Raw genomic sequence first — 25644 nt, forward strand, 5'->3', positions numbered from 1 at the left:
TGTGCTTAAAGTCGCAAGCGGCAGGGTGCCATTGTAATCAAGCATCCGGTTACAAAACAGTGTCAGAAGGAACGGAGCGGCTTCTTGCGCAGGATGGGCATCATGTTTTAGGAAGCAGAACAATATCAAAACGCCTGCAGCTAAAGTCAGCAAAACAGGGAATCCGCCAAACAGACTTGAAAATATAGAATGGAAGAAAGCGGGGATGACACCAAAAATCTTTTCAAATGTAGTCACGAGACCACTGCTAACCAATTTAAAAAAATGAGCTAAGCCAGACGTGGAGGAGGCATTAAAGATTTGATGAACTAATTCGCAGAAATGAAACAGCAAGTCAGTATTTAAAAGTGCCTGCACCTCTGTGCGTGTGTTAGCTATGTGAAGGACATAAGTTTCACGGGCCGAGCTCAGGGCCACTTCCTTTTGAGACAAAAGAGCCCTTATTCTGCTCATACCATTGAACTCCGCTTTCAAGGTTGGGATGCGCGGCCAGATGGAAACATCTGAATTCCCATGCGTGGGTGGATATAACACGTTCTTGCAATACACCACACGTTCTGATACAGTAACCACATAAGTGATACCGACCATTAACCCACAACACTCCTCGTTATTCAAAAGTAAATAACTACCGTTTGTCAATAATGTAAATGTGGGAACTATTGCTGGAACTGGCGTGCCTTTTAAAACACAGGCTAAATTAGGCCGGTCCTGATTACAAGAACCATGCAGCTGGATATGTCTGCATATCAGTGAACGGTCAGGCGACTGTGTGCATTCTTCACCATTCAGATTCACTTCCTTTCCATCCTTTAGACATCTGTATGTGTAAGGTAAAGACCATGCCTCATGGAGAAAAGCACTGCCTAGTGGTTCATATCGCCCTATTGCAATATACCGCATACAATTAGTAAATTTGTACAAAGCAAATGGTAACGTAATAACTCCATGGATAAGCCATGTTGCAGCAGCTGCCTCAGCTACAGAAAAGGGCAAAGATTCTAACTTTTCAATGTGTAACATAGAAAATGATGCATCTCGCATGGAAAGCATGCGCTGCTTGTCAGTCAAATTAAATGGGGCAAATAGGGAGGACACGTTCATGTAACTCCAGGGCACGCGGCCCGCCTTAAGAGTCTGTAGTGTCCACGCAAACTGCATCACAGAACGCAATTGATTTTGACCATGGTACAATACAGATACCTCATCATTCACAATGTCAACTACAGAAGAGACAATATTATTCAACGTGTAAATTCGGGAAGAAAGCATGTTAATACTGTTATCGACAACTGCAAGCACTTTTTCCAAATTTGCTTGGTCAATCGCCCTTAGGCGCTTAGCAGCCTCAATTTGTGAAAATTTCCAAATGTCATTGTAAACCGCATAAATCCACCGTTTAGACCTACCATTAGCCGGGCCTATTATAAAATCATTTAAGTCCACATTATCATTTAACTGAGACAGATGTAGTTTAACTGCAGCTAACGTGGAATGTTGCAACCAATTCTGACACAGTTTCCCCACAGAGTAAGTAGTGACAGTATAATCAGTTTCAAAACGGGGATCAGGTCTGACTTGTGTGAACCCTTCAGCCAAACCCAGAAAACGACATTGGCAAGAATCAGCACTTCTATGCCACATCAGCCAACCCTTCGGATCCAAACTGGATACATTAAAGGACGAATTGTGCAATAGAGTTTGTAACTCACGAATGGACAATTCAGTATAATTACCCCATCCTGAATATTCTTCCAATTCGGGGATAATTGGTGTATTTAATTTTTTAGAAGTGGCCAATCCAAAGCATGTTGTTTGGGAAATAGTAGAATTTAGAAACAACATGTGATTCGGGATGAGACATGCACGGTGCAAAGCCTCAGTGCCTTGTACCTGCCAATCCTTGGTACCCCAAACCGATTTAAGGTCAATTGTTCCTTTCCATAACTCGTAGCCATCTACATTTAACTTGTCTAGAAAGGACTTCGAATACAGCAATTTTGTATCGGTAAGTCTAACTTTGGACATGGACTTTTGTGTCATTTTAAAATAAAATGACTCAGAATTTGATTGATTAAAGTCTGTAAAATAAGTGTATTTTTTCAGAAATGTATTTGAGCTGCCTCCCAATGGAGCTGGGCAATGTTCCCACTGCGTGTAATTTACAGCAACCCTCCTGGAATTTGTCTTATGCAGAAAATGATTACCATAATGTTTGAAGCAAAACAAATCACCATAATTAATAGAATCTAAGTATAAATCCTCAGCATCAAAAGTAGCATAATATTTCAAATCAGAGAATAATGCTTCTACGGCCTGAATATCCCAATCATCAGAACGTATATTTTGTTTAATCACATCCCCCATGTTTACTCTAAGCACATTCGGAACATTAATCACTTCAGTGGGGCCATGTATCTGAAATCTAACCGCATCCCACACAATCCCTTCAAGGACAGGCCAAGCAGTAATGTTGACTGTATTCAAGTCTCGTTTCAGTCTGTGTGCTGAATGTGAAGAGGAAAGAGGGGCCAATGTTCCATTAAGGTACCGAATTCCTGTTCTTTCTTTGACATAGTGGCCATCGATCAGGCGGAAAAAATAAAACACAAAACCAATTGACATAAAAAGATAAAATGAAAATAGAATCAACCAAATGTATGTCCAAGGGGGAATTAAAAAATGTTTTTTAAATAAAGTGGCATATTTTGCAATAGTTGAGGGTTTCTTTGAATGTTCCGAAACAGAGTCAAAAGAGAATCTGGACTGGTCGGCCAAACAAGTCTGCAAATCTGGCATTGATAAATCAGTTGGATAGGTGTAGTTCAGCTCTTCAATGTTAGTAACAGGAATAGTATTTAATAAAGGACTGGAAATAGCAGGCATCTCGAGGGACACCTCCGGTTCTGCACCAGAAGTAATAGCCAGCACAGAGTGCCTCACCATGGAAGGACAGGATACAGCCGGTGTCATGCTATGAAGAATCGGCCACCCTGTGTGTCTTGACATTGTCAATTGAGATAAATCTGTTTTCCTTACGACCTGGAAGTGGTGGCAATATGACTGTTCTCGTGCCCTTCACTTCAAGAACTCGAACCGGTGCACGATATGAGAGACCAAACTCTTTCTTGTTATCGATCTTCTCTCGAACCAGTTCTCCAACTTGGGGTAGCCAGCCAACTACCGGGATCTGCAACGCATCATCCGATGTGGAGGGCAAATGTTCCTTAGCTAGACTGTCTCTGGTCTTTTGTAGATCCTGTAAAACATTGCAATGTTCATCTACGTCAAAGGCCGCGGCCTGGGCCTTGCAGTCTAGACCGTCGAGGTCAGGGTCATACATCTTGATACCAAAGAGCATTTCGTATGGGGTCTGCCCACCCAAAGACCTTCTAGGGAGATTATTAAGCGCACGCTGCACGCCATTGAGGTGGGCCAACCAGTTTCTGCCAGTGCCTATAACTCGAGCTGTCAAAGATTGCTTTAAGTCACGGTTCATTCGTTCCACTACACTGTTACCCTCAGGTCTGTACGGAGACGAAAACTTGACTTGGACCCCCAACGAAACCATAGCATCCTTATACGCCTTAGAGGCGAAAGCCGGACCCTGATCCGAATGGAAGGTACCACAGTCAAAAATCCCTATAAAGACTCGCAAATCCTTAATGACAGTTCGTGAATCAGCGCTCCGATGGGGCTATACCCACACAAAGCGTGTGCATGAATCAACTGCTACTAAGATGTATTTATACGCAGTATCAGAAGAAAAAGGACCGCAGTGATCTAAATAAACGCACCCCAGTGGTTTATTAGAAATGTTCAACTGTATCTGAGGCGGACGAGCAGTAGTTGAAGGCTTAATCTGCTGGCAAATGTCACATTGCAGGACATAATTACGCGTCTGTTTGTATAGTCCCCGCCACCAGAACCTCTGTTGTAGCTGTGTTAGAGTGGCTGAGATGCCCGCATGCGCAGACGCCACACCTTCATGAGCCGCTGTAATCAAAGTAGCCCTGCGATCCGAGTTGGGAATTAAACGTTCGCCAACATCAGGAATTTTCACATAAGGAACCTTATCGGGACTTAAGTGGTATGTGTACTTTGAAGGGAACCCCGCAGGATATTTACCTCCCTTATCAGTGGCAGCAACAGCTGCCAAGATGTCATCATCTATCTTACTTTTGGACCGCGTGACTGCTGCAACTAAGTATTTTGATACTGCTGACTTCGCTGCTTCATTAGCAAGCGAATTACCGACAGCGTGGACTCCCACGCGCTGATGGCCAAGAGTATGAATCACAAACACGAGTGGCAACTTTTCTTTAAGTTCCGCCACTCGGACCCAGATCATTTTATGTTTTATTGTGCTACCTTTGGAATCACGAAATTCATTCTGAATCCAAAAGAACAAGTTTTCATTGTAAGACTGGACACAGTAGTAAGAGTCACTTACGATCAAAGTCGTCACACTAGGATCTGCGTACTCCAATGCAAGCATCAGAGCACGAAGCTCTGCTAATTGTGCGGTGCAGTCCCCAAGCGTCTGCGTGTGCACGACACCGGACTTGAACTCATCGTTCACCATGGCACCGACCACAATGGCGCATGCGGAAACATAGGCATGTTTAGAGCCATGCGCAACCTGCGCCGAACCATCAGTGTAAATGATGCAATGGAAATCCTCCAACGGCCGCATTGCTAAAGGAGCAGGATGAACAAATTCATACTGTAAATACTCCTGCGACCGTAAAGTGGCGTCAAAAATAAACATGACATCCTGGGATGTCAAGGATGCAGCCCATTGAATCCACCTAGGGTGCAAAGCTTTGGAATTTGGTACACTGGCTTTCGTAACTGCCTCCAAGGCAGGACACGGGGTAACAACCAACATGCGTTTTCCCTGTGACAGGGCACGTTCCTTGAGAATTGTCATCTGCACAGCCGTCAAAACTTTCTCCACAGTGGAAAAGCGCATTTCAGCCGAAGTGTACAAGTGTGACTTGTAAGCCATAGGTAATGTATCTCCTTCATTAAAAGTTAGGTACGTGAAACCCACCGTCCCAGGGACAATTCTTATCGCCAGGTTGGTCTGGTTATCACGAGTCTGTAAATATTCAGAAGCGAGCAAATCAGCTTGCAAAGACTGCAGAATAGCTGAATGCTCAGGCAGCCAGCATGATTTGGAAAAAGATGGTTGTATCAAAGCATACAAAGGTTTGATACGCTGGGCATATTCCGGAATGTATGTTCTCCCGAAATTCAAAAAGCCCAGTAAAGATTGTAATTTTTTCAGTGTTGTCGGAGCGCGCAACTGTGCGCATTTCTCCAGGAAGTGAGGAGCCAAGCCTTTTCCTTCATTGTTCAGTTCATAGCCAAGAAACAACACTGTGTACTCTGCAATGTGCGACTTTGCAAAGTTAAATTTGTAACCCATGTCTGCAAAGTTACAAATAATACTGTTCACTCGACACAGATGCTCCCAAAGTTCGTCGTGTGTGAGATAGATATCATCCACATAGGAACAAGCATCTGGGTCGACCCTCTCCAACAGAGAGACAATGCGGGCGGAAAATACTCCAGGACTATTCTTATAACCTATTGGGAGACGCCAAAACATTTTTTGGACACCGCCGCATGTGAAAGAAGTCCATTGGGAACTTAGACCGTCCAATGAATGGGCATAAAAACCATTGGAAATGTCAAGCGTGGTTTTGAACCGCTTACGCACAAGACTATTTACAAGGGCAGAGCCGTGAGTATTCTGTACTGCACAGTTACGGCAATGCGAGTTTAAATGCAGGTAATCCAAAACCAAACGATAAGAGCCGTCCGGCTTGTCTACAGTAAAAAGGGGGTTATTCATCGGTGACACACATGTTTCAATTACACCTTGATATTCCAATTGTTCAAGGATCGCTGCGACCGAAGCTTTGGCTTCACGTCGTATGGGATATTGAGGTTGAGGCTGCGGCTGAGACCGTAAAGGAATCTCGTGGCTTGGGGACAATTTATCCCAGCCACACGGATTGCGGTACACAGCCGGTGCAAGCGCCAGAGCCCACTCTTCTGCAAAGTGCAGCGCTTCCACTCTCGAAACAGTGTTCGCGAAACTGGGGAGGATTACCTCCTCCCCTCTCGGAGCTGCGAGCACAAAAGGTGGGGGCCAGTCAGCCTCCGAAAGCAAAATGTCATACGTAGATGAAAGATTTTACCAAAATACCCCTTTTATGGTACGCTGTATGTCACCTTCAATTAACAGGACAATTTCAAAAAGTCTATCAGGGGGAGCAACTCTTGTATCAGCTGTTTCAATCACAACATAAGTATCAGTCGCTGTCACCTTCAGTAGTGGACGGAGGGCCTCTCTCACTATGGTAATCTCTGCCGCGCTATCCAGCAAGGTCAGAGCCCACGTCAGATTCCGAAGCCGCGTTCTCACAATCTGGGGCATATCGATGCGCCGTTAAGGCTGCGACTTTCTTCTTGGCAAACTGCGGTCTCTGAGGCGTAGAGCCCTCCTGCTTGTCTGCACCGATGCGCGGGCGGGGCTGACCACGTCCTTGCTGGCCACCCCGGCCCCTGCCGCCCCCTCCACCACCGGTTGACGGAGCCGATGAGTCCTGAAAGGAACGAGGAGAGCGTTGGTCAGAAGCCTGAAAACGTTCAGGTGATTTAATCATCGCGCGGTCGCGCAAATCATAAACACGTTCCGACTGCGCAGGCAACGGAGACGCAGGACGCGAAACCTGTGTTTGATGTTGTTGCTGTTGCTTACCCTGATTCTGTTTTTTATGCCAATTTTGTTTCTTGGACTTTGGTTGAACGTCAGTTTCCGAAGCTTGCCCCTGGGGCTGCTTCTTCTCCTTAGTAGAAAAAGGCTGATTACCCTTACTATTGCGACCTACGGTTTTATAAGCCGCCACAATTATCCTCGCTAACTGTCGGGGTTTCTCGGCATTGGGAACCAGCGCCAAAGCGTTAGCCACCTGAAAGTTCACAGCATCCCCCTTGACATCCGCAAGGATCAGATCGCAAACCACATCAAAGGAGCCACATAGGCGCATACCCAACTCAACTGCCGATTCCGGTCCGTGATCATCTTGAACACGTTTAAGGACCGTAGACAGATTGGACACAGACGGGGAGCCAAAGCACCTCGAATAGACCGCTGCAAAAGTCTTACCCCAGGTCTCACAGTCAACAAGCTCAGGGGCCAAATCTTTCGGCAAACTAAGCGTAAGAATCCGGTGTTTTTCACCAGGAGTCGTATCAGGAAACACCGCCTCCAGCTGGTCAAATTTCTCGGCAAGCCAGAAAGGAAAATCATCCTTATCCTGGGGCTTCTTGCCCATAACGGAATTCACCATGACAGGACTGATTTTCAAACCAGCCTGCCCTGCCGGAAGGGCTGCACCTCTAGGGGCTGCTCCCTGAACATTACGACTTGTGAAATGCACAAGGGCTCTAATCACAGCAATGGCGACTACATGAAGTTGCCTAAGTTCACCTAAGTTACAAGTGGAGTGATTAGGGTGAGGAGTAAATCCAGCCAAAGCGGGCCAATTTGCGCCCGGAATGGACAAAGGACCTAATCTCGGAGCGGTTAAAGAGTGGGGGAGGGCGCCACCAAACCAAACTCCATGCTGCCAAACATCAATAGGTACTTCCTGTGCTCTGTACGGAGCATATTCAGCAGGTACAGGTGACGCAGTGTACGAGTGGAACACACCAGAATTTGCGTCCACAGCCGGAAATGTCACCCACGAATAAAACAGTTCGTATGGGTAAGCATGTTCCGCACTCACCACCAGAACCACAGCCAAGCCTTCAGCAGGTACATCATAAGTCCGTAAATGATCACGCACCGCAATGCGACTATGCAGCGGGATGTCCACGGCTTGTGCCATGACTGCACGGGAATATGAAAAAACAAAGATTACTTTGTAGCACAACTGGGTAGTAATTCAAAGAAACCGTTTCAGATAAATTCAAGCTTGAAAAGACCTATTTCCAAATAGGTAGGTTTTTCCGACACCACCGTTTTCCGGAAACGGGAATGAAGGGGTTAAGGTTTGAATGATATACTACTCGAGTGTCATGATATAAGGCCAACAACGTATGGGGGCCATGTAGCAGGGATTCCGTTCTCTTACAGAACTGTGCATAAAGATCAGGAACCTCAGTGAATTAGGGTGACCCAAAACTCACCTTAGTATCCAAAATCCCCTTACCGAGCTAGCTACAGTGTCTCATTGGTCATAACAAACTACCAATGACTTAGACAAACCAGAACATGAACTTAGGTTACCTCAGGTATCGTGGAACACATGAACACTCTTTCGCTATATAATCATTCCAAACCAGAACGGGGAGTAAAAGAAGACACGTGCAATTTTGAAATATTTATTATTCAATGCAAGGTTCTCAAACGCAGTATCTTATATAATACCAGAATACATATTATAAAGATCAGAGTTATCAGCATAGTCACTAATCCATAGTAAGCAAACGGTGATAGCATATTACAATGCAAAAATCAATAGAAATTTGTATCACCTATATTTCGCGCACCCTATTTAGCATACTATATTATATCTGAGAAGGTCTCATTTGGGTTTTAGCAGGGCGGGCCCATAATTCTAAATGTCAGTAGGAGAAGATCACATCATCAGCTACCAGCTCTCTGCATGCGAAGCACCATCAAGTGTGTTTTTGCATTCTCAGTAACTCTATCTTAAACCCGCTTAGAGCCCAATGTTGGCAGCAACTGTATTTGTGTTATGTCTAGTGGTGCGAGGATCAGAGCTCCCAGCAACCTTGTGTTAGGTTATTCTTAGAGCGTTCAGCACCCACTGTTCAGACAGTGTACCAAGCACGACAGATATCAGAGCAATAACATATTATTCTCAAATAAATCACATCTTTCGTCTAGGTTGAAAGCTACAATAACAATTATGTGTCGTGTGCAAACTGAAGCCAAAGGAAAATATGTAGTTTAAACATTTAATAAACTCATGCTAACTTAACACAATATATAGAAAAGCAGCATCTATATGACAGCCCTAGTATAGTATATTCTATGTAAGATTTTAAGGTGTACCAATCGCAGCCGTGCTGAGATGCCCACCTCCTTAGGGGATGCTAGGGCTTCTCTCCATTCTGGCTCATTTATGTCCCCCACCTCCGCTATCCATTTCCCTTTCAAGTTACTCATGGGGTCCGGTAAATTATTGAGGAGATTCCGGTACGTGAGAGTGGTGGCTTTTTGTGTCATATGGTCCGTCAGGAGTCTGTCTTCCAACGGGGAGGCCTCAGGGATTTCAGTGTTTGATGGAATCACCGCCAGTAACGCGGGTCTTATTTGCATATATCTAAACTTTTCAGTCTGACCCAGCTCGTATTGTTGTTGCAACTGCAGAAACTGGATCACCTCTCCCTTGTCCCACATATCCCCACTGTGGAGATGCCTATGTTGTCCCACTTTGTAAAGCCCCTACACCTTCGCAGCTGTCCCAGTTTTTTTAGTGTCCCAGAGTGGGGTAATTTTTTTTATCACGCCTTTCCACCCCAGCCTGGCGTGTGCTGCGTATCATATCAGTGCTGTGTGTTTGGTAGGGCCCACTAATTTTGCAACCATGCCTTTGTTGAAGAGCGCCGCTAGTATTTTATTAGTTCCTAGTTGAGCCCTGTCCGCGCTGTATGCTGGGTCTTCATGAGGTGCGTGTAGCCAGTGATTTATAATTTTGAGTTGCGCGGCCCAGTAATATAGTTGGAGATTTGGGAGTGCTATCCCACCATCGTACCAGCTGCCATACAATTTCGCTTGGGCTATGCGCGCCGGGCGGTTGCCCCAAAGAAGGATTGAGACCAGTGCTGCCACTTGTTCTGAAATATCGGGGTGGGACCATTTCGGGCGCGTTTTCCAGGACGTACAAAAATCGGGGGAGAGCCTTCATTTTATACAGTGCTGCCCTTCCGGGAAGTGTGAGGGGCAGTGAAGCCCAGTGTTTCACGTCGCGTTTAAGTCTTTCTAGCGGGAGGGGGGGCTACATTTTTGGAAAAGAAATCGGCTGTTGAGGCAGTGATGTGTATCCCTAAGTATTTAAATGAGTCATCTGCACTCAGCAGCGGACATTCCGCCGAGAGAGTCGGCCTCAGTCCCTAGAGAATATACATAACCGATTTAGACCAATTTATAGTATACCCTGAGAGCCTACCATGGGTGTTACAGATATTAAGAAGTTCCGGTATGGCGCTATTGGGCTCCGATAAATACATTAGCATGTCATCAGCGTATAATGAAATCCGGTCTTCCCAACCTTCTTTCCAGTGGATTTCCTTTAACAATGAAGTTTGCCTAATAGTTGTCGCACCCGGCTCTAGAACCAGTGCGAACAATAGTGGCGATAGAGGGCATCCTTGACGTGTGCCCCGTGCCAAAGTAATCTCCCCTGACATGTGACCAATGACTGTTATCCTAGAGACTGGATTGGTGTAGAGGAGCTTTATCCACGCGCAGAATTTCGGGCCGAACCCCACATGTGTCAAGACTGCAAATACATACTGCCACTCCACCATGTCAAACGCCATTTTTGCGTCTAATGGCAAGATAACCGCCGGATCCGCCAGGCTTGAGGCCCTTGTACTCTTGTACTCTCCTAAGATTGAGAGCCATATTCCTGTGAGGCATAAATCTGGACTGATCCGGGTGTATCAGGTTTGGCAGATGAGCTATCAATCTGGATGCCAAAACTTTTGCTAGGATTTTGCCCTCTGCATTCAGCAGTGAGATCGGACGGTATGATGAACTTTTGGTAGGTGGTTTATTTGGCTTTGGGATTGCAACTATCGTTGCATTTCGTTGGTCTAATGGTAACTCTGCTGTCTCTAAGCTCTCTTTAAACATGGCCAGGAGATTGGGGCCCAATGTTTCTGGACCCAGAGCTTTCCCCGATTTTACCGAGTGTATAGCGGTTTGGATTTCCTCCACTGTTAAGTCCGCCTCTAATTCTAAGGCTGCCTCAGGGGTAAGAGTGGCCATATCGATGTGTCGGAGCTATTCTCTTATGTCCGCCTCTGCTAGACATGTGGTAGGGGTATATACTTCTCGAAAATGATCCGCTAAGATATTCACTATATCGTCTGGGTGTGTTGTAAGCGTCCCTTCCTTTGACCGGAGCTGTTGTATGCCTCTCACACCTTCTCTGCTCTTATCTAACGAGGCCAACATTTTGCCGGCCTTATCTCCTACATCGTAAACTCTGTCTCTTGTCGCTGTAATGTTCTCAACTGTCCGTGCTTTTAGGTGATCCCTGTAGTGTTGCTGGCATATATTCAGTGTGTGTGCTGTGTCAGCTGTTGGGTTGGTCGCGTGCGTGATTTCTGTCTCCTGAAGTGCCCCTTCCAGCTCCATTAGTTCTTTATGGCGCTCCCGCTTATACCCCGTGATAGACGCAATCGCTTGTCCCCTAAAAACAGTCTTAACGTAATGGCCGAGTCCACTGAGGTCGTATTTTCTTCAAAATAAAGTTTGGTTGAGTTGCGAAGCGTGTTTTTAATGGTAGGTACTGCAAGATATCCTGGGTATATGGGATAGAGTCGTCTACGGGTTTTTCTCGGACAGGAGAGTATAAGCAGTAACGGGGAATGGTCCGAAATACCCCTAGGTTTTATGACGACGTATTCAATGTTTTGTAATCTCACATCTAACATAAGGAAGTAATCTATGTGGGATAAACTATCATGGACCGCAGAGTGATACGTGTAGTGACGTGCCCCTGGGTGTGTGTGCCTCCCTACATCTACTAGGCCCATTGCCTCCAAGAAACCTTGGAAGCGTGAAGGTCCAGGTGCATGAGTACGAGCTGGGGATCTGTCCAATGTTGCATCTAGTACGGTGTTTAAGTCTCCTCCTATGATAAGATCTCCCTCCGGTAGGCCCAGTAGGAAGTCGCTTAGTGCCGGTAGTGCCACTGCGTGTAGTTCCGGTGGTATGTAGACCGAAACGATATTTAAAAGTTTACCTTCCCATTGCCCTTGGACCGCTGCGAATCGTCCCTGATCATCAACTTTAGTCTGTAAAACCAAGAACGACGATGACTTTTTAATTAATACTCCAGTGCCTCTAGAACCCGTGGTGAATTCAGAGTGGGCAATCATTTTGTATCCCCATCTATCCAATGCTTTACAAGCCGACCCTGTGAGATGTGTTTCTTATAGGAGTGTCAGCACCGGATTGTGTCTCTTCAGTGCCTGCAATACCAGTCCTCTATTTATTTTGTTGCCCAGCCCGCTCACATTCCAAGTCATGATCGTGAGAGGGAGCACTGAGGTTTCTCGCGGTGTCATGTCGGTGCCACTCGGCAGTGGGTCAAGGGCCATAGGTATTGTATAGTGGGCGTGAGAAAGTCAAAGGATATGTCAGTGCATGGAAGCCGATTGTTTATCCTGTGGACTGTCGTGGTGAGTCTATAACGTGCAGTGTGTGTTGGGTCTACAGGTCTACCTGATGAGTGAAGTCTTTTCCTGTTGCCATTGCCTTGAACAAAAACAAACAATGTACATATATAGAGAACAATTCCCCCCCAATCCCTTCCCCCCTCCCTGCTATGCGGATTCCCCAACTTATCAGAGCGCTCTTTCCCTCCCAACATCATAGTACTTGCGTGTCCGGGGTATTAGGTCCAGTGGAATTTCCAGACCTTCAGGCCCCGAAGGCCGGCCCTGACCCTCTCTCAGAGCCGCCACAGCCTCATTAGTGTAACGATGAAATCTGTGTGTCAATAGCCTCTTATTGAAGTGTCTTTGGTTCGCCGCCTATTATTCTACCTCACGTCTTGGAGACTGCCTTGGATCCGGACGTTCGGTGTGTTGCGAGTCTGGCCAATCCTGACCTTCCCGTCGGCGGAATTGTCTGGCTCCACGGCCGTTGCCTCCCACTGGACGCCAGCCGTCAAGCCATTTCTGCGCCGCCTCCAGAGTTTCAAAAAACCATGTCCGGTCATCTGCTACCACCCTGAGTCTCGCTGGGAAAAGCATAGAGTAGGGTAACTCTCTCGTTCTCAGTTTTATTTTAACATCCTGAAAGTTCCTCCTGCGCCGGGACACTGCCGCCGTTTAGTCTGGAAAGGTGGTTATTGTTGCGTTTTGTACATGCACCAGTGGAGAAGTTCTCGCAGCCTGCAGGACAGCATCGCTGTCGTAGAAGTTAAAGAGGCGGGCGAGCACCGGTCTCGGGGGGGCTCCCTGTTTTGGCCTGCCGCCAGGAACTCTGTGCGCTCTCTCCACTGAAAAGAAATTTGAGAGCCCCTTAGGTTTCAACACTGTCTTTATCAGGTCCTGCACATATAGGTCCATTGCCTGCTTGCCTTCGGTCTCCGGGATTCCAAATATGCGCACATTGTTGCGTCGTGCGCGTCCCTGCTGGTCGTCAAGTTTGTCGGCCAGAGATTTATTCTCCTTCTTGAGTTGAGTGACTTCAGTTTGTAATTCCGACGTGTCTGTCACCAAGGATTTCGTCACGATTTAGACTTCTTTTACCCTGTCAGCATTTTGTGCAGATCTGCGCGTAGGAGGGATATATCTGTTGAGAATGTGCCAACTGTCGCTTGCACGTTCGTCAAGGCCGCCATTACATCTTCTAATGTGATCTTTTTCGCTCCTTCGCCTTCCTGGTTTTTTGCTCGCGGAGTGTAATCCTGGTTTCTTCGGGATCGGGTAACCCGGACACCACCCTAGAACACCCCTGCTTGAACCTTAAGACGTAACAAACGTGTCTTGATGATAACACCAGCTCTTTATTTCATCTTGCTCCTACCAGATGAAACCGTATAATATGCAATACAGTGGAGGGCTACGGTAGATGTTCCAACCGTCCTCTGCACGGATGCCTGTCCTAGCATCCACCAACAGAGGACACCGTGCTAATTAATGGCCGACAATGCCACTCGATAGTAAATATGCTGGTTAGCGCAATAAAGTCGTCCTCCGCACTCGTGTCAGTCCTGACACGCTCCAACGGAGGGCAAACACAAAGAAAAACGAAACGAAGTTCCGTCTAGTTCCTCACGCTCGATAACCCTCGAGCGGGGACTGGCTGGGTTCAATAAGGGTACAAAGTCCAACTCGCTCAATAACCCTCGAGCGGGGACTGGCCAATGTCTAAGAAGGGATGGAGTCCCAAGCGTTAGATAACCCTTGAGTGGGGACTGGCCAATGTCTAAGAAGGGACGGAGTCCCAAGCGCTCGATAACCCCCGAGCGGTGGACTGGCAATCGTATTTGAAGGGACTAAGTCCCAAACGCTCGATAACCCTCGAGCGGGGACTGGCAATTGTCTATGAAGGGACGGAGTCCCAAGCGCTCGATAACCCTTGAGCGGGGACAGGAAGAGGTAGTGGACGGGTCACGAACGCCCGTGAATGCAGGGTCCGGTTTGTGACTTGACGCCTCTCAGCTCCAAGCGTCCTGCGCACTTCCACCACACTCACTCGCAACACGGAGCTCACCTTCCTTGACGCTACGGCAAACCGGACTCGCACCTAATGTTCAAAATATCCGACGCCGACTGCTGGCTTCCTGGTGGTTTATATGGTGACGCCCTCCTCGTGCGTTCGCCGCGCTATGCCTTCTGGGAAGGGTAGTTTTGGGCGGTCGTGCTTCTGGGTCTTGTGGCTCCTTGATCATTTTTCTCCTCTGCGGGGCTCCGATGCGTGTCTTAACACGGAGTCGCCCTTCCGAGTGTGTCAGAGAGTTTTTCTCGAAGGCAAATTTGTCCAACTTAGATTGGGCGTTATTGGTTCTCGGACAGCTGCCCGCCATGATTCCCTTTTTTTTATGTGGCGTGGGTGTCACTTTTCGTATGGGCACGGTTTTACTGTGTTTCTGCGGCGCAGAGGAGTTCTGGACGTTCGAGGTGTCGTGCCCCGTTCAATCAATTCCCTGTTGTTAGTCAAATCCCAGTGGGACGCCCTTATGCCAGTGGCGTGGGGAAAGGCATTGCGTTATTTAGTTCAATCACGGGTGCTGCAGACTCCCGTATATCTCTGTGTCACATTTGCATCCCTCAGTCTCTCATTAAGTAATTCTCTTGTGGGGTGGAAGAGCTGCCACAGTTGGACTAGTGCCCGTGATATGTCAGGCGTGGGTTTACTCTCAGCGGGTTATTACCCCTCTCTCCTCCCCGCTTGGGCTTCTGATAACAATTACCGTACAGCCAACACCTGTTGCGTGGTTCACCCCCGGGGCTCTGGGGCGACAAACAGCGTCTTTAATTACTGTCACCAAATATGCTGTGTGTTGGCGTTGCCCCGTGCACTCTTCGCAGCAGCCCATATTTCTGCAGCTTATGAAAGAAGCAATGGGAGCCTTTCCTTTAGCGAGGTCGCCAGGATCGCTCTCAGTGCCACACAGCTGTCACAGGTTCGGGGGTTGGGGGGGAGGAGGGAGGGAGGATCCTCTGCCACCTACCCCCGGCCTCGAGTGTTCAAGTCGGCCTCTACTCTCCCCGCACGCCAGTCCTGTGTTCTCTGTACCTCTCACCGCAGGAGCCCTCGCCTCCGTAAGTGCGTGGATGTCGGGTACGTGACTAGTTTGTGACCGTAGTTACAGTTCGTGTGCCGTTTCCAGGGGTTGCAGCGTGCGTGTTAGGTGCACCTCTTCTCCAGCGCGCAAGGTGTCTGATTCTTTTGCTTCCCGCGGCAGTCCCCCTTTCGGCGTATGATCCCTCCGGGCATCTCGCACTGGGCATCGGCGTCGTTGGTCAATGGAGCGCCCGGTCTCATCCGGATGTTAGGCCACTCTGACACCGTCGGCAAAAAACGTACTTTCCGGCCACCGATTGACACTGGAGTTTCACCGGCTGCAACTGCTCGATCACGGGACCTGGCTCCAGCTCTTGGGGGTCAGTTCTACTGCGGATTACTGTTCGGATTGACGGAAGGTCTGTGCCTTCCCCGGAGTTCCTATGCTAAGCGGCCATCTTAGCCGGCTGTCAGCCACGCCACCCAGATTATAACATTTTCATAAAAATATAAGCCCTCAGCCTGGAATCTTTGTTACCTCAATTAATTGGAGCGGGACAATGTGGTTTCATCAAGGGTCGTCATATTGCCCATTAGATTATTTTTCAATGTTCTTAGTAAATCCAAATCTTATAAGCATTCTATAGAGGCTATTTCCCTAGATGCTGAAAAAGCATTTAATCAAGTGAGTTGTCCTTTTCTTTTTTCTACTCTTTCCTGGTTTGGTTTTGGTAAAACTTTTATTGATTACATCTCTCTTTCCTAGTCATCTCCCACGTCATCTATTTTAGTTACTGGCCTTCTTTCTCTCTTCTTCATTTTCCTTATACCGGGGTGTTAGACAAAGGTGTCCCCTTTCTCCTCTCGTTTTCATTCTGGCTCTTGAGCCATTTCTGATAAAGATTCGTACGAATTCCCAAATCTCAGGTTTTCAATATGGTGAGAATCATCTAAAGGCCTCTGCCTATGCTGACGATATCTTACATTTTCTTTTGCATACACAGACCTCTCTTCCTGCCTTTCTATCGGAGGTATAACTTTTCGCTTCGGTAGGAATACAAACTAAATTTTGACAAATGTGAAATTCACCCCCTAAATAAATTATGTTTTCATGCCGATTACATCGCTTCAAATTTCAGTTGGAAACCAAATAAAATTAAATATCTTGGCTTATCGTTCATGCCCACTAATAAAGAAACTGTATCCTGGAATCTAAAAGAATTTCAACGAACCTTGAAAAATCTTACTTCCCGATAGAATCATTTGTTCTTGTCCTGGTGGGACCATTTGGATGTGATAAAAATGATGCTGGTTCGTATAATTCTCTTTTATATATCCGTTCTTCCTATAAATATTCCTTACTCATGTAAATGTATTTATTCTACTGTATTAATATTTTTATAGAACAATAAAAAACCATGTATGTCTCTTCAAAAACTTAAAAGACCCAAGTTTATGGGGGGGGGGGGGGGGGGTGATAATTTTCCGGACTTTCACATACAGCATTTTTCCTAAAGCAACCTGCCTTCCTCTTACAGGAGGATGATGCTGCGGACTTACCTTAACGGGTCAATATTGAAAAGAGCTTTTTACATCCGTTCTCCTTTAAAGAATTCTTATCCTTTACACGTGGGCCTTTATGTTTGTCCCTTCCTATCTTTGATAATATTTCAACAAAATTTCAAGCTATTTTCATTTGTCACAAGTCCCCTAGGGATCACTTCTTACATTCTTCCATTTGGTACAACTGCCACATTCAAACCAATAATACAACTATTTTGTCGAAGGACTGGCATGCTAAGGGACTTCATTGGGTTTCTCAACGTTTTCACGATAATCTTTGCATCTCGTTTAATAACGCCCAAGCTAAATTTTTATTGCCTGCATCCTGGGAAACTAAATTTAACTCTTTAATCACAAAGATTCAAGATTCTTATAATACTTTCATGCCCTCCCACATATCTTCTACTCCCCCATCTAATTTAATTACACTTTAGGAATCTACTCCTTCTGCTTCTTCCTCAGTCATCTACTAGAGAGAAAACAGAAGTAGAATTACTCTGGGAAACAGACCTCCAGATCACTTTCCCTATGTACATTTGGAACAAGATTTGGTTAAAAATAAGACAATATTCCAGAGCAGCCAATACTACCCAAACTCTATTTTATATAAATATAATAGACTCATGTTCACTCCTGTTTCATTAAACAAAATAAATCAATCTCTTCCCCCTTCTTGTTCGTCTTGTTCTTCTAACAAATCAGATTAAACATATGTTATTTGATTGCCAATATGTTTATACTTTTTGGACACAGGTTTGGCAACAAATAAATATTATATTTCATACGCAAGTCCCCCTTACTTTTATTAACATTTTCTTTCTGGAGTTTTATTGAAGATTGCGATTCCCAGTTAAGCAATTTCTCCATAATAGACCTTCTTCTAGCAGTTGCTTTTCAGCAAATCACAAGGGTATGGAAGAATTATGCAAACATATCCTATTGACCCTGGTGGTATGCGGTTTGTTACAACCACAGATTAGATAGGGCGTATCTCTCACTTGTGATTTAACCGGACTCTCTCTGGCAACCTATAACTACTTTTTTAGATACTTCTGCCATGAATGCTTGCTCTCATAATTCTCGAATTGAAGAAGTTCCTAAACCTCCATGATTGTTTTTCATATATTATACTTCCAGTGATATAATAATTCGTTTTTCTTTGTTCTATTACTCTCTGCTTTGATGTTATTCTTTGGAATGGGATTATAAGTATTTTTTTTAGAAATTAATAACGGTCTTTTTCTCCCCCTTCCTTTCCCCCTTTTTCTCTTGCATATTTTCTTAATTTGATAACATGTACTGTTTTATCCTGTTCATATTACATTGTATTTTACTCATTTGCAAATAAAATCTCTTTAAACTTAACATAGGTTAGAACCTGGTGCACACTCTTTTCCACGTTAAGTACACATTTCAGTGAGACGATTCTCTCTAATAACTCAAGTCGGCTTACAAAACTTAGTATCTACTACATAGAATCTTCCTCCTCTTGGAAACTTCTTATGCAGAACAAAAAAGTTGTGTGGAGCATAATGAATGCAACTCAACTCTCACTTGCACATAGAGTTACTCGAATGCAAACATTTATAACATGTTCAATACCTCTATATAGCTATGGTGCATTAGGAGCACACACATTTTTTTAACAATTCCTTCCATAAGCTGCACCCAAGCTGTACAAAATTACATAGAATTAATATAGTAGCTACTCGCCATTATGAAAACTATAAAACAAACTTGTACACTCATTTGATGATGTCATCAATGATGCAATCAGTGATGTCATAAATGATGGCCTAGAACATGTCATGAGTGATGATATATATGGGGTCATAAGCAGTGCATGGCGGGGCGCAAGTTATATTTACTGCTGATAACTGTAGTTAGCGCTGATAACTATAATTGGTGAATTTCTGTGATTTTTCTTTTTTAGTTCAAATCGGTAATGTTCACACTGACAAATTTACCTTACTTTAACTTTTGCTTTTTTCAGTGAAATTTTATTCTAGTTCTTTTCCTAAAGTAAAGTAATAGTTACTATACGGAAATGCAACTCCCTACTGCGCATCGCCTTTCCTTTCACATCTCTCTCAGATGACAGGAGTGCGTAGTTGGGTGTGTGGAGGTACTGGCCTCTCTGTAGAGACCTCTCTCTGTAATGATGGTTGTGCGTTGTAGATTGTGGAGAGGGACTAGCCTCTTCTACAGACCTTTCCCTCAGATGAGAGATGTGTGTAGTCTGGTGAGGGGAGGGACTAGCCTCTTCTTTCAGACCTCTCTTTCAGAAGATGGGTGGGCGTAGTATGGTGTGGGGGTGGAAGGTCCTCTCCTTTTAGAGTTCTCTTACAGATGACAGGTGTGGTTGTAGGGTGTGTGGAGGGACAGGCCTCTGTAATGATGGATGTGTGTAGTAAGGTGTGGAGAGGGACTGGCCTCTCTTTTTAGACCTCTATTTCAGATGACAGGTGTGGGTCCGAGGGTGTGTGGTGGGACTGGCCTCTCTGCTGAAACCTCTCTCTATAATAATGGGTGTACATAGTAGGGTGTCCGACCTCTTTCTCAGAAGACAGATGTGTGTAGTAGGGTGTGGTGAGGGACTGGCCTCCCCTTTCAGACTTCTCTCAGATGACAGGTGGACGTAGCAGGGTGTGGGGGGGGACTCTCCTTGCCTTTTAGACTTCCCTCTCAGATGACAGGTGTGAGTAGTAGGGTGTGTGGAGGGACTGGCCTCTGCTGAAAACTCTCTCTGTAATGAGAAGTGTGCTTAGTAGGGTGTGGAGAGGGACTGGCCTCTCCTTTTAGATCTCTCTCTCAGATGACACATGTGGCAGTAAGGTGTGTGGAGGCATGTGCCTCTCTGCTGAGACCCCTCTTTGTAATGACCGGTGTCTACATTAGGGTATGGGGAGGGACTGGCCTCTCCTTTCACACTTCTTTCTCAGATGAATGGTGTGTGTAAGTAGGATGTGGGGAGGGATTGGCCTCTCCTTTCAGACCTCTCTCTAAGATGATGGGTGGACGTAGTAGGGTATGGGGAAGGACTGTCCTCTCCTTTTAGGCTTCTCTCCCAAATGACAGGTGTGGTAGCAGGGTGTGCGGAGGGACGGGCCTCTCTGCTGAGATCCCTCTTTGCAATGATAGGTGTACACAGACCTCTCTCTAAGATGATGGGTGGACGTAGTAGGGTTGGGGGAGGGACTGCCTTCTCCTTTCAGACTTCCATCTGAAAGGTGTGCTTGTTAGGGTGTGTGGAGGGACTGGTCTCTCTGCTGAAACCTCTCTCTGTAATGATAAGTGTGCGTAGTAGGGTGTGCAGAGGGACTGGCCTCTCCTTTCAGACCTCTATCTCAGAGGGCAGGTGTGCGTAGTAGGGTGTGTGGAGGGACTGGCCTCAGGGACTAGCCTCTCATTTCAGGCCTTTCTCCCAAATGACGGGAGTGCATAGTAGAGTGTGGCGAAGCACTGCCCTCTCCTTTCAGACTTCTCTCTCAAATGAAGGTTGTGTCTAGTAGGGTAGGAATACACTCTCCTTCCAGAAAACTCTCCCAGATGACAGGTAGGCGAGTATAGTAGCGTGTGGGAAGGGACTAGGTTCTCCTTTCAGATCTCTATCTCATATGATGGGTGTGCATAGTAGGGTGCACTCTACTCACAACTCTTCTCAAACCAACTAGCATAAATAGTCTGATAAACACCATCTCCACCAAGACTACTCCACACAGTAACAAGTGTGCATAGCAGAGTGTATTTAAAGACCCCCCACTTCTTCCTACATGTCACAATCCCACAAACATTTCATGAGATCGTAACTTTTTATGAAAAAAAGATTTAACCTAATCATCGCAGTACTTATCTTACACACATCCTCTCAAAATCAAGAAAGAGAACATGCATTCCTACTAATAGAATGTACTCCTTTTCACTATTCATAATCCCACAAGATCATATAGCTAAAAATGATATACATTTATTAGCTTCATAGACGTTTTGTTTTAGACACCTCCTCTCTAAGTCCAAGGGGAAAACATGACTTTCTGGTGCTACCTGATATAGCTTTTTTAATTCATTTCCACAACACCTCCTATTTTTCACAATAAACAGTGATGGCGGGCATTTGATCCCCACAGCCAGCCAATCAGAGTGCTCGCTCTTGGGAGACTCGAGGGCAACTCTTGCTCCTGCGAAAGTGTGACGGCTCACACTAAATACAGTCATCTTGACCAATCACACGGCTGTATTTTTGATTTCGACTTTCGTGAGCCCAACTGCCAAAATATACAATTATTTCTTACCCTTAATATCTAAAAGACTACTGAACAGACTTACACCAAATCACAACAAGCATTTACAATGCAATAGGTCTCGCATTAATTAAGTTTGAGCTATTGGCATTGCTAAATATTGCAACACCAATTGCAACTAAAGTCTATAAATTGTAGGCCAAAAAAATGTGTATTTATTTTGTAGCAATGGTGGCATGCTGTACTTTAAATTAATATGTTTAAAAGTAAAGTGCGCCATACTGCTATTGTTACAATAGTTCATTGTGGATGCGTTAACAACTGATGTGTGCACTGATGGCTGGTGGTGTGTGTGTGTCTGTAGAAATTGTGCACTAATGGCTAGTAGTGTGTGTGCTTGGTGGAAGCGTGCACGGACGGCTGGTGGTGTGTGTGTGCTTGGTGAAAGCATGCACTGATGGCTGGTGGTGTGTGTGTGTGTGTGTGTGTGTGTGTGCCTGGTGAAAGCGTGCACTGGCGGCTGGTGGTGTGTGTGCCTGGTGAAAGTGTGCACTGACGGCTGGTGGTGTGTGTGTGCCTGGTAAAAGCGTGCACTGACGGCTGGTGGTGTGTGTGCCTGGTGAAAACGCGCACTGACGTCTGGTGGTGTGTGCCTGGTGGAAGCATGCACTAAAGGCTGGTGGTGTTTGTGTCCGGTGAAAGCGTGCACTGACAGCTGGTGGTGTTTGTGCCCGGTGAAAGCGTGCACTGATGACTGATGGTGTCTGTGCTGGGTGAAAATGTGCACTGACGGTTGGTTCTGTGTGTGGTTGTGTGTGTGTGGTTGCGTGGGGTTGTATGTATGGTTATATGTGTGGTTGTGTGTGTGTGGCTGTGTGTGTGTGGGGCTGTGTGTGTGTGGGGCTGTGTGTGTGTGGGGCTGTGTGTGTGTGGGGCTGTGTGTGTGTGGGGCTGTGTGTGTGTGGGGCTGTGTGTGTGTGGGGCTGTGTGTGTGTGAGGCTGTGTGCGGGTGGGGCAGGTGAGGGGGCAGATAAGTGTAATGTTGTCAGCTCTGAGGAGCACAAAGTTTATGCTCAAATTCTGAAGCATGTGCTTCCAGACTCCCTGCTCCCCCTTGACGCTCAATCCGAGTTATACCTTGCACTGCTGTTAAGCCTCAATAAATCCCAGGCACACTTCCGCTTTGCATCTATCGCCACTGGGAGAAAGCAGTGTACTAGTACATTGATTAATTGGCCAGCTGATGGAGACCCTCCTGTGAAATCTAAAGCATTTAATAAAGTAACCCTCATGTTAGCTCTTAAAGTGACCCTCACAATATATCCTCAAATGACCTTCACATGAGATAATAAAGTGACCCTCCGGTGAGACCCGAGAGTTAGCCTCTTGAGATCCAAGGGTGATTATACCTGAGACGCCAAAAGAAGCTGCTGTGACATGTCCAGGAGCCACCTAAAATAGCCATCTGTATTTACAAAAACTACAGAAATGTGAGAAAATAGATGTAAAATAGGTCATGTGCGTGACCCCGACACGCTACCCCTACGCTAGACAATTACAAAAGTATGCACATGTCTATTTCTGAGCTTTTAAACTCTACTGACATAGAAACAGTGGTCTAACTAAAACATTATATCTAGGACCACTGGGATTATGTGGCCGCTAAATTATACAGCAAGAAAAGGCAAATTATGCAGCATAATGCAACACATTTTGTTAGATTACTTCACTATTTTGTCTTTTTTACTCAGGGTAACACCATCTGGGCAAAGATTTCACCTTATTAGCAGTACCTGTTTAACATACAAATGCACAAATAAACAAATGAAAGATAACTAGTCAACTATTGTAAAAGGTCTTCCACTGCGCTTGAACTCATCTTCAAGCTTTAGTGAGGCTTTAGTGAGCTAGAAGCATGCAGCGCTAGGAGAAAGCAGCTGTGTGCAGAACGAGGTGCTACGGGAGATAGATGTACAGAGAAGAAACGCCTTGTGCGCAGAGCCATGAGGAAGGAAGCGAGGACTCGAGGCATCACCTTACAGTACACTCTTCATTTAATGCCGTCCACATCAGCAGAGCAGAGGCCTGTAGAGAGGTCCTGGCAGGCTCGGCTCAGCTCCCTGAATACTGGAGGTGGGGTAGAGGGGCATGCCTGGCTCTGGCTCAGCCCGAGGTCCTGTTGGCACCTCGAGCCCATGACGAGCTGAGCCTCCATGTGGCATTGCCTGCCCCTCTCCCCTTACCCCAGGATGCGGTGTAATGGCCAGACCTGCTGACTTTAGAACTGGGAATCGGGTTCGACATCCTATAGTTCTGGATGAATAAGCTAATATTTCTGGGACAATAAAAATGAATGTGACCTTGTGTAAGGTAACTGGAATGAATGACCCGCCTTAACAGGAGACACGCCCATCCAATACCTGCCCTCTCTGAAGAGAGCACGCAGCGATGGTCAGCTATGTGCGATTGTGTGAAGGGGTGCACAGCGCTGTAGGAGGTTACAATGGGTTGAGAGGGGGTGAAGGGTGAAATAACTTGCAATACCACCTACCATCGTCCTGCCCTAACAGCCCCACATAACTCCTTAATTTGCTAAAATGTGAAGGAAAGTACAGCAGTAAAAAGTGGATTGAAAGGATAACGCCAGCAGCGTGGGTAATGTAATAAAGGGAGTGGCTTAAATACGTGCAAAAAAAAGAAAATCGTGCTTAGCTTTGTGTGCTGCCCCACTTGTATTTTGGCTGTTTATGTCATTGCATCCAGATATATGATACAACAAGTAGCAGCATACTGACAATAAGTCTGGTCTATTGGCTTTGTCAATGGTTGTTAGTTGCATAAGATAAATAAGCAGCAACGATGGCAGGGTTGGGTATAAAAAAATGAAATAAAAAAAGAGGCCAAATTATGCGGTATAATGCAGCACATTTGGGGGCATGGTAGTACTAAACAGGCGCAAGCTGCGGAAAGATAGTGGGAACCCAAGTCACTTGGGGGACATTACATGGCCTGTAGTCACATCACACGGCTGATGTACGCCCATCCAATACCTGGCCTCTCTGAAGAGAGCATGCAGCGATGGTCAGCTATGTGCGAGTGTGTGAAGGGATGCACAGCGCTGAAGGAAGTTACAATGGGTTGAGAGGGGGTGAATGATGAAATAACTTGCAATACCACCTCCCATCGTCCTGCCCTAACAGCCCCACATAACGCCTTAACTTGCTAAAATGTGAGGGACAGTACAGCAGCAAAAAGTGGATTGAAAGGATAACGCCAGCAGCGTGGGTAATGTAATAAAGTGAGCGACTTAAATAACATGATATAAGTAGCAGCACCGAAATTTAGAAACTGGGGAAAACTTCAAACATTTAAGCACATCGTGGACTGAGCAGGGGTCGGGGTTCAAGCGGAGTATTATAGAATCTGAGCGCTGGACACTCACCGAAAAGAACATGTATTAGAGAAAAGCGGTGAGGGGTGACCACCTGAGCGAACAAAAGGAAATACCAGGGGCTGTGTAGAAGCAGGCAGGGAGAAAACAACAAGCGATGCGCGCTCTGTGCTGGGGGAGGGGAGGGCCATTAAAGGAAGGGGGCGGAGAGGAGCCTGTGAGAACTCGCACTGAAAGTTAAAAGAAAAGCGGAGATCAAAGGAAGGGTGGGAGGGACATTGGCGAGCGAGCATATGAGGGGTGAGGGGGTGTGCAGCCTGGTGAGCTGAATGTGAGTGGAAGAGGAGGCGGAGCGCACGCACAAAGTGTCTGGTGGCAAATGGAAGCTGTGCACAATGCACGTGGTTGTGCTCACATGCACTGTACCCAATCCGCATTTTAGGAGCACTTTTCAAAGCCCTTACTTCATATCTCGTAAGCATTGCTAACGCAATGGCTCACCGAGACCTAAAAAGCACAATATGCAGGCCAAGATCTAGCTTCCTCATGAATCAGGTGTAATTCCATTGAGCCATTTTCGTTGTAGCTTTATCTAAAAAAGTTAATGGAAAATGCACTGGGATTTTCAGTTTTGGGACCCCTTATTTTCTCGGCTCACGCTAGATGGATCACCCCGACACTTTAAAAAATGGAGATGAGGCGAATAAACTGTTTTGGGGAGAGTTTTGTGAACATTCGTCAAACAGGGCCAAAGTTATTAGCAAACCAAAAAACGCTTAGTCTATGGAAAATCAGACCCAACTATAAAGATAGATAGATAGATAGATAGATAGATAGATAGATAGATAGATAGATAGATAGATAGATAGATAGATAGATAGATAGATAGATAGATAGATAGATAGATAGATAGATAGATAGATAGATAG

General features: G+C 45.9%; 2 protein-coding genes across 4 annotated transcripts in view; both read right to left on the minus strand.

The window, feature by feature from the left end:
• Positions 1 to 25644, minus strand: part of POLK (DNA polymerase kappa) — an 869741-nt gene that overhangs the window by 686019 nt on the left and 158078 nt on the right. The gene's annotated exons all lie outside the window — the stretch shown is intronic.
• LOC147726718 (uncharacterized) lies at positions 3698 to 4933 on the minus strand. Its single transcript, XM_086962736.1, has one exon. It carries the CDS (start codon positions 4931 to 4933, stop codon positions 3698 to 3700), a length of 1236 nt encoding a protein of 411 aa, XP_086818862.1.

This window comes from Lissotriton vulgaris, chromosome 3_1 (assembly GCF_964263255.1).
Source record: "Lissotriton vulgaris chromosome 3_1, aLisVul1.2, whole genome shotgun sequence".
NCBI lineage: Eukaryota > Metazoa > Chordata > Amphibia > Caudata > Salamandridae > Lissotriton > Lissotriton vulgaris.

Bases quoted from the DNA above. Each gene is read 5' to 3' on its own strand.
- LOC147726718 (XM_086962736.1), bottom strand. From the start codon at position 4,933: ATGACAATTCTCAAGGAACGTGCCCTGTCACAGGGAAAACGCATGTTG.